This window comes from Haliaeetus leucocephalus, unplaced genomic scaffold (genome assembly GCF_000737465.1).
Source record: "Haliaeetus leucocephalus isolate CR32 unplaced genomic scaffold, Haliaeetus_leucocephalus-4.0 Scaffold206, whole genome shotgun sequence".
NCBI lineage: Eukaryota > Metazoa > Chordata > Aves > Accipitriformes > Accipitridae > Haliaeetus > Haliaeetus leucocephalus.
In genome coordinates this window covers 6443792-6458395 of record NW_010972642.1, presented here as the reverse complement: position 1 = coordinate 6458395, position 14604 = coordinate 6443792, and the positions used below count along the sequence as shown (strand labels likewise).

Sequence of the window (14604 nt, the reverse complement as noted above, 5' to 3'; positions counted from 1 at the left end):
GGAAATGTAAAAAAGAGACGCACCCCCCCCCCCCCCCCCCCCGAAATAAAGAAAACAAGGTTTATGTGAGAAGACTGAAATGGTTAAGCTGAGCCTATGAAAGATAAGCTTGAAGAGAGAGAAAGCTGTAAAGGCTGCTGTAAAATAGGAGGAGGTTAATCAGACCACAGCATTGTAGTCAGATAGAATAAGAAATAATATGCCTAAATTGCAGCATGGAATTACTGTTTGGGAAGGTTTTGGTTTTTTTTTTTTAACCAACAAGGACAGTTAAGTACTGCAGTCCCCATCACTGGAGATGTTTCTTAACAGTTTAGATAAATTAGAGTCAGGCGTAACATATATAACTAGTCCTGCCTTGGAACTGATGAAGATTTTGGGTAAAATATTTATTTAACCCTTTGAGTTCCCTTAGGCCTCTCCCATTTTTTTTGAGCAGTCTGACATCAGAAATCTTTAAAATCAGATCTCCACTGGATATCTTGAGGTTTTTTCCCCTGGAGGTCTGTATTTGATTTTAGTTATTTTAAGAAACTGTGGATTACATCCATAAGAGGCATATACCATTAAGAGAAGGGAAACTTGCAGTTGAAGACTGCATCTTTTAAACATCATCTTTCTATTCACTTAAAAAAACCCCACACAACAAAACACACCACACCAAAAAAGCAACAACAAAAAAACCCCAACCAAAAATGCCCCACCCCAAAACCTAATTCTGATTCTTCCAGTTTGGTTGGATTTTGACCTATGGCCTTCTGGATTGAGGCAAGATTACAAAATCCTGATGCTTTTATTGGCCCAGCATCTGGAAAATGCTTGTCTAAGACTAATTTTACTGAATTTTCCACACATTAAACCAACTTTTTTCTACAACTCATGTTGTAGAATGTGTAATGTTTAAATTTTTGTGGTAATATTTTAGTTAATAAAGAGCCAGCTGCATACAGTTAGTCCACTTAATTCAGGCAGGGAGGTGCCCAAGCAGAGAGACTGGGTGAGGTGATATGTGTAAACACACATCCACTCACTAAACTAAGAATGAATATTTGAAAGCTCATCAGTATCTGTTTAGGTTTTTTTAATTTGTCAGACTACCAGATGCTGAGAGTACACACAGTATGAGCTGCATCAGTGGCCCCAGAGAAAATATTCTCTCCTGTCTGTTCTGCCCTCCACATGCTTCTTGTAAGGGTATTAGGGAACTTCCCACGCTGCTCAGTAACCTAAGGCAAGCTTGGGTCCTCAGAGGTGCTCATAACCTGTTCCCAGTGTGTGTTGGCATTCATTCAACATTCTCATATCTTCTTGCTCGCATATTAGTCAGTATTGGGCACCTCATTGTATGTCTGCATTTCTTTTCTACCTCATTATAGTTTTTGCTGGTTTTGTTATTCATTTTTTTTTAAGTGTTCAATTCTTAACTTTTGTTTTCCTCCTTTAGCCTCAACGTGGTCGTAGCATGTCAGTTTGTGTCCCCCACCTTCCTGCTCTTCCCTCTATGTCCTGCATCCCTCTCAGTGCTCCTTGCACCCCACCACCAGCGTTGTCTGCACCTCTTTCTCCTTTCTACCTTCGGACTGTCCCTGAAGAAACCTTTGCAGAAAAGCTTTCTAAAGCCCTGGAAAGTGTCCTGCCCATGCACTCTGCCTCTCCACGCAAGCATCGACGCTCCAGCCTGCCCTCCCTCTCTGTCAGTCCTGTATGTGTTACCATTTGCCTCCTGGCACAGTAAGATAAGTTATCATTAAATACATCCTGGGCTTTGGGCATTTTTAAAATGAGAAAATGAGAAATGAAGAGGTGATTCCTTATACTGTGCTGCTGGAATGTTGATTTTTTTTCTTTTTTTTTTTTTGGAAGCAGTACACTTAAACATTATCAAACAGTAGCTGACTTTTTTTTTTTATTATAGTATAAATGTAAATTACCCAGTTGTACCACAGAAGGTAAGGGGAAGACTAGTCCTTATCCCCTTAAGTCAGAAGACCAGCTTTTTATTTTCCGGCTTCTAAGCAAGTATTGAATGTTAAGTAAGCTCCGCACAAAACAACCAGCTTTTAAAGCTTGGTTGCTGTGGCTAGTTATTCTAAAAGCTTCGGCTAGCTGTGCTAGTGATACTAGAAATTCAGAGTATGAATACTTTTGAGGATTTTTCTGTAGGCTTTAATCGGAAATGCCACTTCAGCTGCTTTTTGATGGGAAGAAGCCATGGTTTCGTGTTTCTCAAAGTCAGATGTAAGATAGCTTGCAAGACAGGAGGTAGTGTCTTTTCAGTTTTGGGCTTCAATTTACACAAAATAAACGTTGAGAAACATTTCTTTATAAATTAAGTGGAACCAGTTTTCAGAACATAGGGAGAGTTCTTCATCCTGTAGGACCTTCTTGTTAGTATTGGTCAATATGGAAATTTGCTGCTGCTTTTCTGGAAAAAAGGGGTTGGGGAGAAAGAACAATGTGGAAACAGCAACTTGAAAAAGTCATAAATGCCATCTGTCTTTAAAGACAGTATTATTTGCTATTGACTCTTGCAATTTTTTTTTCCCTTTAGGGTAGATAATACATTCTCTGCATACTGTAGGCAGAGATGAAAATATGCGGAATTACTAAATTGTTTGGTATTCTTACATAGAACTCTCTTTAGTGAAATTTTACCTATAAATCTTAAATAAGATGAGCCTCATCTGAAGTAGTACATCAGATGGAGTGGAATTGCCTGAGGCCTCTGCTGTTACTAAACCTGTGAATGTTTTATTGTCCAGGCAAGAGTTAGGTTTGTTTCAGTGAGTGCTAATTTCCCATGTGAAAAGGTATGATCAAAAGTGATCAAAGGGATTAAAAGAGATGATCAACTTTGGCAGAATCCAGAGGCTCTGCAGTTTTATCATACTTTTTTTTTTTTCCCAGCTGTGGGCTGGAATGGTTCTGTTTTGTCTCAAAAGGTTTCTCTTTAGCTCTTTGGATAGCATACAGGACTCTAGCACTGTGGTTTTTGTGTTGGATAATACTAAGATTTAACGTCATTTTATCTTCTAAGTGCAAACTAGAGGCTCTGCATTGTTGCTGCTATCAAGTTCTGAATTTTCGTATTCCCCATATGGCAGTAACCTCAGGGGTTTGATTGGATTTCAAGCCCTGATCACAGTGGATAGCCCATGACAATAAACCTCATTCCATTGTCAGGAGCAAAACTGTTTTCTTCTTGTGAATTATTGGAATTGGACTGGAAAAGCAGCTCTAACACAAGCAAATGTTTCCATTTGTAGCTATGCCTGCCATGGATGTATTTAATGGATATTTACGACTCACCTAAATTTCCTAAGTAATGTATGTTTTTGACCATGAATTGAGTAGTCATTCTATAAAGTTACTTCACAGAACTGCCTAGTGAACTGTGCATGTTGATGTGCTTTCACTTTTAATGTATGAATTACTTGTCTTGTTCATGTCAATACAGCCTCAGCATCCGCGTGGGGGAACACCAACGTTCCCAGATTCCCAGATATTTTTCCCAACCGTTCATGAACGGCCGGTGTCTTTCTCGCCACCACCTGTCTGCCCGCCGAAGGTGGCAGTTGCTCAGCGGCGCAAGAGCACTTCATTTTTGGAAGCCCAAACTTGCCACTTCCAGCCATTGCTGAAGACTGGCCAGAGTTTAGTTCCACCTGGTGGTAGTCCCACCAATTGGACACCAGAGGCATTCGTTATGCTGGGCACAGCAGCTCAGAGAGTCGCTGGAGAGCCTCTGCATGTGCAAGTTAATCCCGTGTTTGAGCCAGCTCCTGTCCACAGTGACTATAGATCTGGACCAACACCTCCAGAGGATGCTCACTACAGAATGCATCCAGAAGCTGTATATTTGGTGGGCATGCACTATCCATCACAGGTATCGGAGCAGTATGATCAAGTAGCTTATAACTCTCATGCGACTGAACAACATTTGAAGCAGGTCTCTGAGTCAAACCATGGGCAAGGTGGTCCTCCACAAAGCTCTGTGTTCGACTTTCAGTTGGGGCAAACATACCTGGCAAGACATGTTCAGAACCTGAGGCTGGATTCTGGGATGGGTCCCCTTTCTCCATTATCCAGTGTTTCAGCTCCTCTGAGTGCAGATCCTGCTCAGATGACGTTCCACCAGGTATTTGTTCCACACTCTGCCCCGGCTGTGCTCTCTCACAGTAGTGATGGCAGAGCGAGCTGTGTCTTTGAGTTCCATGTGCACACACCGACTTCTGCTTCAGCAGAAGGGGCAGTTTTACCCCAGCGGGTCTACAGAAGTCGCCGGGGCTCTATGGAGACCAGTCAAGAGGAATCCACTCAAGGCATAGGGTCGCACGGTCGGCTTCAGCCTGTGACAGAGGAGCAGTGTAACTATCTTGGTCCTGAGTTAGCAGGTCCCAGAGGGGGCTCTGCCAGGCGGAGCTGGCTGGAAGGAAGCCCGGAATACTCCAGTGATTCCTCACAGCTGACTTCCTCTGACACTGGCGATTTCCAGTCTCCTCCTCCTACAGGGGGGTCATCTTCTGCTTTTGGTTCAGACTTCTCATTGCCCATTGTTCAGCTGCCTCAGAAGGTATTGCAAGAGTCGCAGCTCTTCATCTGCTTCCCCCAGGGAGCCTCGACTCAGCAGGCCTTGTCCACCTCGCTTTCATCAGGACCACCTGCACTCTATCCTCAGGTTACAGGAGCAAACCCTTCCAGAATTTCTCTGCTTTTTATAAGTCATACCTTGCACTTAAAGGGGAGCCTTGCTCTTAGACTTGCTCCAAGTGGTTCTAAGTGTTAGCATTCATGGGGATGTCTTTCCACCAAGTCAGTAGTATATTAGGATCTCTTTAACAAACCAGGTTGCGATGAAATAATGAGGCATTGGCAACCATTTGGTCCGTGTTCAGCTTCAACTGAAATATTGGTAGGGCTTTTGCGTTAAGGGTAACAAATGGTCAGTGTACCTCCTGGGACTAGTTGTTCTTTTGGCAAGAGATAGCTGAAGTACCAAATTGGCTTTTAAACAATGGGTTTAATGAAGTCTATCTTCTCCACAGTTTGAATCAGCAGCGATAGTAAAACTTGCTTCGTATTTTTGTTGCTGCTTCTCAGCCATTTAATGAGAATGTGTTATTTGAAGTTGAACTTTTGTATGAATAATGTTTTATTAGACAACAACAAGGTTAATTTGGTGACTGTCCAAACTGCAAGAGCTCTTTCTAGGCTCAGGGGGGAGAAAGTGAGAAGAGAGGAATGCAAGGAGCTATATTATATATGTGTACATGGATTTGGAAGTGTACTTGCAGGATCATTAAAGAAACTAAACAATCTCAGTAGTAAATTAGTGGCACAAACAACTGTTGCTAATAGGTATTGCTTCCTTATAAGCCTGGAATATGGTGTTCTTTTAAAAAGCAAAATTTGAGGCCTGAAGCTTAGTTTGGAGGTACATATTTTATCAGCACATATAGTATTTGCACTTGCAATAGTCAGTAATGCATTTGTGATTGTGATTGTGAGGTGTATATGTATATACATTGTGCCTGCACTTGTAGTCTGAAACTTCTCATAATTTTTTTGTGAAAAGAGAGGATTTACTTTAAGTAGACTTCTCTCTTACTCCTTCTGTTCTTGGAATTAGGGGTTATCTGATACTTTAGTTATTGGAGTATTAGCAATGTTGGGATTTGTGTGATGGAACTGGAGGACAGACTTTGCTTTTTGTGGTGAGATCAAGAACTAAGTATTTAAGGTTTTCTATATGGGATAATGAAGGTCTTTTATTAAACCTGAAACAGCTTTAATCACTAGTCTAGTAGATAGCAATTTCTGTGCTGTAGTTGAGAACTTGTGGAGTGAAGCTGCTATACAAGAAGTTTGAAAACTGTGGGGATTGTTTCTCCATAAACCACCTTTGTTAAACTTCAGGAAGTGAATTCTGATGGATGTAAAATACATCTGGAAAACACAGTAAGGGATCATGATTATTTTACAGAATGTAAGTTCTGGGTTCTTTTACCTAATTCATTAGAAGAACAGAATTTGAAGCACAAACTGAGTCAATGCGAACAGATATTACAGCAGTGGGATATAGCAGGTGTTTAGATCCTAGCCAATAAGGGCTTCAAGCTTCTAAAACAGCAAAGAAAAAAATGGTTCTTTTCATTGGCAGTCTGCTTTCTCCAAAGTTTCTATAATTAAAAAAGTATGTAATTTTAATAAACCTGTTCCTTATAAGGTTTTGCAAGCTGAATGATCACAGCATTAAGGAATTTTAGTAGGTATTTCTGATATGATACATATGCACCAGATATGTTTCTTACAAAGGCAGTTCACTGAAGTGGTGCAGGCTCAGGGAACTCATTTAGAGGTCTTTGTCTAGTTGTCTCCCAGGAGCTCATAAAGAAATATAACTGTCAGAAAAACAATCATGAAAACCCTGGGATCTGATAAAAAAATGTCAGCCACAAAAATAATAATGAAAATCCATTCCATTTTCCTCTACATCTTCCACATTCATTTCTATGCCACTCATCCATTTTTTTCGTTGCTTATTCAAAAATTCTGTCTTAGCTAGAACATGAACCCCCATATTCTTCAATATCCAATTTTTGGTAGACTTTGAATGGTAGCGAGTCTGGAAATTTCTAGCCTGTATTTTGACATGCCTCTCAAAGGGAACTCAAGACATGTATGTGTACCGAGTACTTTGTTATTGGTCTAGAATTCTGTATATCTTTGATATTTTTTTAACAGTTTTATTTCCTTCTAGCCTCCTTCTATGCCCCCACCTAACTGTGTTTAGAACACATGTAAAGGTAAAAATTAATGCATCTATTTCCAGTTATCATACCAAGGCATCCTGCTCTTAAAGCATCATCGGTGGAAGAAGCAGATGGTAGGCTGATCTGTCTCATGTTGAGGGGCATGTGGGTTGCAAAGACTTTCTGTATTGGTTGTTTTGGAAGACTTAAAATGGAGTTTGGTACTTTTCCAGATTGCTCTGCTTTGTTCTGGTTTTCGTAATGGAATTTGGCCAAAAGGACTGCTTGTCCAAAATGACAGCTAGAAACCTATTCTAACCAGATCATTCCAGGCAGAAAAGATTTTTAACTGCCTGCTGCAGGAACCACAGGGGTTTTTTAAGCTGATTCTCTGTCTTTTTTTTCCTCCTCCAGACACAGGTGCAAGGCCAGTCAGCCTCAAGCAGTGCATCAGTGCCATCCCAGCCCACCCAACACACTCAGCAGGTAAGATCACAGTTCGTAAGCCCAGGACTAAAATACTTCTAGTATGGGATTCTGATGACTCTTTAAGGCCAATTGACTACCTCTGTTCCCCCTTCAACCCATGGTTTTGGACAAAAGCGAAGGAATCCTCTGGTTCTCACCAAATTTAACGTGCTATGAGATTAATTTCATTGACTTTCTGAAAATTATTTTTAGAATCATGTTAATGCTTGTTTTCACGTGTCTGTCCTTCCCAACTTCCACCTGAGCTTGCAGTGGTGGCCCCATTCAAGGGAAGGCATATCAGGATTTGCAAGTCTAGACAGGCAGACTTCATTCTCATGATTTCTTCTAACTGGAAATACTATCTTCTGCGACATTCTCTTCTCTTAACTGCCTTTTCTTCCTTCATAGAATCTTCATTCTTGTTTTCACAGGTGAAATGATTCTGTTGCAAGATTTGGGGCTGATAAATGGAGTTGTATTAGTAATGCTAATAAGTAATTGCTAAAGCTTATTGACTCAGCATATTCAGAAGAACCACTGATGTCACTTATGAAGGAGTAAAAAGTAGAATTTAAATAGGATATGCTTTAAAAACTTCTGTTGGGGGAAAAAATAGCTTCTGCCTCTTTTCCCTACTACAGAATGCACAGCAGCCAGCCTCTTCCCAACAGCCTGGACAATACCAGCTGCAGCAGTCGTCAGTTTCTGCTGGCGCCACTCCCACACAAACTGTCTCTCAAACTCAAACTTCACAGATTATGCCAATGCCTCAGGCAGCAGCTGGGACACAGGTAAACAAAATTCTTCTTTCTAGCAGAAGATACTTTTCTTCTTCACAGCTGGCAAATTCAACATGCTGCTACTTTCACTTTTGTCATCTTTTCTAAAGGTTCCAAAACATTCATCCAGATAATAGTATTCTTAGTGTACTACAACTGTCAAATTTTGTTGGAAAGTGTGTTGGAAACCCTTTCTTTCACATGTGGCCATCGTGAGTAATTTGAGGGAGGGATAGCACTTCCATGTACAAACATCATTAAATTGTCAAAAATATAATGAGGCATATTGATGAATGGTACATTATGAATGGATTTTCAGGAACTTGTCATTTCTCTGCTTCCCATACAACGTCTATCTTCTGCACCATTATGTGGGTAAAACATGTTCACTTATTTAGGTAGTGAACCATAAGGACTGCCTTCTCCACTCTGTCATCTTTCTTATTCAGCTCTTCTCCTTTACTCCCTGGTCAAGAAGCTTCTGTTACTGAGTATTACTTCATTTTGGCTCATATCTCTATCTTGAACATGTGAGCCTTGATTTTGTTTTTAAAATTGTTGTTTTGTTGCTTGTTCATCTAAACTGCCTTTCCAGTTGCATCGTTCGCTGGCTTTAATTGACATATCCCCTGCCATTCTCTGAATGCTGGCACAGTGGCTTTTCGTTCTCCGTTGCTGTAGTCCCCATATCCATAGCTGGCAGATTTGTTGAGAGATTTGCACTTCTTTCCTGTGAGAAGGCAGGCTTGGCTCTGGGGACAGAGTTGAGGGGAATTGGATTCTGTTTATGCACAAGTCAGTGCTTCAGGGCGTTTGAATGTTGCTCTTTCACCCTCTGTGGGTGTCTGTTTCAAGAGCCTGTTGAGTTCTTCAGGGGAAGTGTTGCGAAGTGAGGACCTTTTGGAACTCCAGCCAACTTCCCAGCCACTCTGCCAACTGTGCTCCCTACCCACTTTAACAGAGTGCTGTAACTTGAATAATTCTTTCTTTGACTAATGTGTAAAAACTCTGCTTTCTGCAACCCTGCTTTAAAAAAAAAAATCTATCTCTATTTTCTTTACCTCCCCAGCTTCCTGTTTCCCAACCAGTGTCGATCATCCAAGGCGAGCCTCAATTACCTGTTGCAGCACCTTCTCTCCCTCAGCCTTCAGTTGCCCCATCAGTCCCCATTGGCTCTCATTTTCTACCCATGGGACAGCCCTTGCCAACTTCCATGGTTCCCCAGTTCTCAGTCTCTCAGTTGCCTGTAGCAGCTCCTCATGTGTCAGTGGCTCAGCCAGGTTTCCAGTCACTGCCCATTTCAATGGCAGCTGGCATGAATCAGCCATTGCTCACGCTGGCAACATCTGCTGCAGCAACCGCTGTCCCTGTAGGATCAACTGTTGTCCCTAGCCAGCTTCCCGCACTGATGCAGCCTGTGGCTCAGTTGCCCAGCCAGGTTCTCCCGCAGCTCCTACAGCCGGCTGTCCAGTCCGTGGGATTGCCGGTCAGCATTGGACAAGCTGCTGAAGCTTCGCTTCCTGCTGGAGATGCTCTTTACCAGGTATTGTTGCAAGCCAGCAGAGCTCTTCTCCACATTTTTACCTGTTCCTCTAAGGTACCAGATCTGAACGGTGTACCCTGGCCAACTGACTTCTCATAAGAGAGCCATTAAGCCACCAAGATGAATTCTGTTGTGTGGTAAAGGACCATTTTAAGGAGGGGAAAAAACCCCACCCTAACCGCTCCTTGGACACCCTGGCGTTTTGAGCTTTTCAGATTTGGCAATGGAATTTGTCTAAAATGACAGAATCATAGTGCAGGACTTTTGTTTGTCCAGTGTTTCAATCACTGTGTGAAAGAGAACAGCTATATACACAAGAGGTCTGTCAACTTGGGGGGGGGGGGGATTGTAATTTTTAAAATGAGATGCATGTTGGAAAGAAAATAAATGGCAGCATATTCAGTAATGTCAGTATTTCATTCCAAGTCTGGGAAGGGGTGGGGGGGATGACGGACATGGATTTTCTAGAAATACATCAGACAGATGGATCTTGAATGTCACGTAAGTACCTGATGCTAGTCATGAAATGCTAGACTGGGCACAGACTGCTTCAGCTACTTTGTGTGATGACTGTAAAAATGGCAATCTGAATAGTGACAAAAATAGTGACTGAGCATATGATTGTTCTTCTAGAACAAAAATTGTGTAGATGTAGAAATTCTGTACTGGGATTATAAGGATGCTGTAGAACAGAAACAGTGTGTAGGAATGTTCCTTGGTTCTTGGGTCAGCTCATCACAAGAGGACAGGGAGAACACAGGAGTGTTTTTGCTATTAGTCTCAAGAATCAGCAGCAGTTGCATAACATCATCTGAGCAGTAGCTGTTCAGCCTGAAAATTCTTCAAACTCAGTTCAAGTCTCAGGCCTTAAAATACTAAGCCAAATAGGCAACCACGAGAGTTGGGAGATGAAGGTTGTTTTGCCTAAGACTTGGAACTTTGAGTGGGAATTTGCTTGTTCAAGCATGCTGACTTGCAAGTTGAGCTTTGGCTATGTGAGCAGTTTGCTCTGTTTCTCTGGGAAGATTTTGGGAATGCCTGAACAAGTACAGAAGGTTGGAACATGCCCCTGAAACGGATATTTTTTTTTTTTTTCCTCTCATTACCTAATTAGCTCTGACATTCACTGACTTGATTCCCTTATTTCTATTACAGGGCTTCCCATCTCGGCTGCCGCCTCAGTACCCAGGGGACTCGAATGTTGCATCTTCCTCTGCTGTGGCCTCTGTTAGCATTCCTTCTGCTGTGCTGTCCCCTCCCTTACCCACAGATGCAATGGCTCAGCCAGGCTATCTTGCTCCTGTTGTGCAGCCGTATGTGGAGCAGAACGTTTTAGTTCCCATGGGCAGCCTAGGAGGACAGGTTCAAGTGCCCCAGCCTACAGTGAGTTTAGCACAACAGGCCTCATCTGCCTCCTCGCAGCAAGCAGCGTTGGAGGTAAATATGTTGACTATAATGTAACAATACATTTAGGGTGTTTGAATTATGCAACAATGTATGTGTGTGGGGAACTAATCCCTTCCATGCTTGTCTTCAGTCTGAAATTAATATTTCAAATGACCTTTTTCTTACAGCAGAATGTCATGCCAATGTGGGGACCTTGTTGCCACTGGCTGTTCTGTTGGGAAGTGAGTGTGCATCCTGCAGGCAAAAACCTGTTAACACTTCACTTCTTGCTAGTAACCGTAGAATATTTTTGCCATATCAAAGACAAACTGCAACCGATAGCCTTTGAGAATCTCTTGTTATGCCTGTTCTCTGCAGCGTCGTTCTTGCTAGGGAGAATTTGAATTGTCTGTGTGCTGCATTGGCTTGACTTTTTTGCACATTCTGTTATAAAGACTGTGGCTGCATGGCAAACTGTAGTGACACATAGCAGTAGAAAGGATGGCTGATTTCCTCTCCCTACCCCTCCCCAGGTGACGGGGAGTGCTTTTAGCTTTACAACTGATTTGGGAGGAAACATTGAAGGCTACTGGGTTACTTGAAAAGGAATGGTGTTCTTTGTGGGGGTTCTTGATGTAGGTTTCTATCCATAGGGTTCTCAGGGAGTCTCGCAGACTGCTCCTTCAGAGACCCTTCCAGGAACACAGCCTGCTCAGTCTACCCCTTTGGCTTCCTCTATGGATAGGTAAGCATTGTTTTCTTTTCACCAAACTGAATTTCAATTTCATGTGTTAATTATTCTTCCTTGGATGATCTTTAGGTATCTTTTTTCACCAGGGATTTTTTTTTTCACTGAGAGTGTTCTTGGGGATGTGAGGAAATAAACTTCCTAGAGGAAAAATAGGCTTATGAGAGGTGGAGTAAGTTTTGATTTACAGCAGGGTTTGGAGGGAGTAAGTGATTTAACTTCTAATCCTTTTTTGTCATGTCAAATGGATCATAAGGGATGTTTTTTCTGTCCTTTTGGCACTTAAACAGAACTCAAACTCCAAATAGCTTAAAAACATATTCAGAAGATAAATTCGTACAACTCAGCTTGCAAGAGATATGTAGCTAAATAATTACTATTAGAATTGCTATTCAAGCAACCTTAAGTGTTGACAGGACTCTTCTCCCCTACTCTGTGATTAACAGACATCTACTGCTATGCAGAAAAGAATACCACCTGGCAGGGTAAACTGTATTGTTGCAGTTATGGAGTGCATGGATTCTAATGTGAAGTTGCTTTTTTTTTTTTTTTTTTTTTTTTAGTGCACATTCTGATGTTGCTTCAGGATTGAGTGATGGCAATGAGAATGTTCCAGCTTCTAGCGGAAGGCACGAAGGGAGGACTACTAAACGTCATATGCGGAGATCTGTCCGCAGTCGCTCTCGCCATGAGAAGACTGCTAGGCCGAAACTGAGAATTCTAAATGTGAGTATTTTTTTATTTTAGTGACAATTTGGTAGTGATGATGCCTTTTTTGAGCTTCAAAAAGTTTCTTTTCCTTTGAGGAATGTGTGTGTTCTGTGGTCTTGTTCTGTGCCCCCCTGCCCTGCCCAAAGCCTACAAGCTATCTTCTGCTTCTGGACTCAGCATTCAAAACATCATCTATTAAGAGTTTTTTGGAGCATTAGATATGGCAAAATTGACTTGCTTAGCCACCAGTGATCCCACAGCCTATTGCAGAATATTTGATATATCCTCAGAAAAGATGATGCTGTATATGGCACCATTTATTAGGCTGGAAGGAGAGAATGTATTTGTATTAGACCAGTACTGTTGGTTTGTCTCCATGAGCTTTAAAGCAAAAGTCTTAGATGCTCATGCTTTTGGTTTTGAACTATTGTTTTCTTTGCTTTAGGTTTCAAATAAAGGTGATCGGGTAGTGGAATGCCAGCTAGAGACACACAATCGGAAAATGGTTACTTTCAAATTTGATTTGGATGGTGACAATCCTGAGGAAATAGCTTCAATTATGGTAAGATACGTTGAGAGATGAAGAATGGAATCCAGTCTTAATCACAGTAGTAATATAAGCAGTCTTACTTTCTCATTTGTGTTTCAGAATTGTTCTTCCATGCAGCATGGCATGTGCTCACCTTACTGGTATGCAAGCACAACTAGAAACTCTGGGCACAGTCGTATACCAAACTGGCAATTAATATTGCATGTTCAGTTCACGTGAAAATTTGTGTCAGCTTTTACCTTAGAATTGTGGTTTTATCAAGTAAACCTGCTAATGGTTTTTTGCAGTCTAGTTTTTTGAAACACTGCAAACAACTTTCTGAAAGGGCCAGGTTAAACATATTCTGTTTGCTTTTCTAAGAGCAAGCAGTGCTAGATCTTTAAAATTTAAACTTCAGCTTTGAGTCTTTTGCTGTTGTTCTCAACTGAAATGTACATTACATTAGATAGGAGGAACTGCAGTAAGATAAGGCTGCTAATTCTAAATTTCACTGTGCTTAGCAAAGATTGAGGTGACAGTCTGATGAAGAAGCGAGATTGAATGTTGTTTCACAGCAAAGAATAAACCAGGGCAAATAATTCTGTGCTGGGGGATAATTTTTAGAAACAGTTCTTTTTCTCTGAGGTATTGCCATCTTTATCTTGTGCATAGGAACAGTAACACCAAGAGTAAATTATGGTTATTCAGTACATTGTTTTGAAATAATTTGTGGAAAATTATTGTTGCTTTGTTCTCTTTACAGGTGCAAAATGAGTTTATTTTAGCAACCGAGAGAGACTCATTCGTAGAACAGGTACGAGAGATTATTGAGAAAGCAGATGAAATGCTAAGTGAGGATGTAAGTGTGGAGCCAGAAGGTGATCAGGGTTTGGAGAGTATGCGGACAAAAGATGATGGCTTCTTTCCAGGATCGCAGGTACGTAAAGGATAGATTGCCTTAGCTATTTCTATTTTCCATTTTGGGTGGTATGGTTTTATGAGTAGAGCCAGCTAGAAATAGAAACTTCCTTTCTTGAGAAATACCAAGCTTAATAATTAAATGAGAAGACAAACAGAGAAAGCTTTGTATCAGTGAGAGCCTGAAATTCATTTAGAAAGCTAAAAAACGTAGACCTCTTGCTTTTTGATGTGTTCTAACGCTTCTGAAGCTGCTGAATCTCCTAACAGTCCACTAAACAGACAATCTTAAATGCTGAGGCTTCTTGGATTTGAGGTTATTATGAGGTAGGACACTAAAATTGCTAGCCCCGTGCTCTCACTAAACACAGAGAGCCTGGACTCAGGCCCTCTACCCAGTGAGCTACTAAGATATTGGATGGCTCAGTTAGGAACCACAGGTTTTGAAACTGGTTGCTGGGAATAAAAACATGACATTTCCTGAATCTCTGCCTTATTTCCACCCAGAACTAGTTTGAAACATCCATTTATCTGTGGAATGTTTAAGGAAATCAGTTGGACTTCCTATTAACAAAAGAGTGTTTAGATCCATTTGTTATATTGACAGTCACTAAGCTGAGGAGCTGTAAAAGCACTGTAGCTGACATTTATGTGGGCAGAATTCCACTAGTTTGATAATGGTGCTTGGGTCCAAGGTACTGCTTACCTTAAATGCCCACATTTCAGTAAGCTAGCATTTTAAGAACTATCTTGTGGGTTTCTGTTTC

General features: G+C 41.3%; 1 protein-coding gene across 7 annotated transcripts in view; it reads left to right on the top strand.

Annotated features, from left to right (window-relative positions):
* WNK1 (WNK lysine deficient protein kinase 1) overlaps window positions 1-14604 on the top strand; it is a 106946-nt gene that overhangs the window by 66432 nt on the left and 25910 nt on the right. For 5 of the 7 annotated variants that reach the window (XM_010566196.1, XM_010566197.1, XM_010566195.1 and 2 more), the window contains 9 exons: window positions 3458-3886; window positions 7167-7238; window positions 7865-8014; window positions 9072-9545; window positions 10701-10982; window positions 11585-11676; window positions 12243-12405; window positions 12836-12952; window positions 13683-13856. In XM_010566196.1, the coding sequence (XP_010564498.1) occupies window positions 3458-3886; window positions 7167-7238; window positions 7865-8014; window positions 9072-9545; window positions 10701-10982; window positions 11585-11676; window positions 12243-12405; window positions 12836-12952; window positions 13683-13856 (1953 nt within the window). The remainder of the gene's footprint in view (window positions 1-3457; window positions 3887-7166; window positions 7239-7864; window positions 8015-9071; window positions 9546-10700; window positions 10983-11584; window positions 11677-12242; window positions 12406-12835; window positions 12953-13682; window positions 13857-14604) is intronic. The other 2 variants (XM_010566198.1, XM_010566200.1) reach the window with 2 other exon arrangements.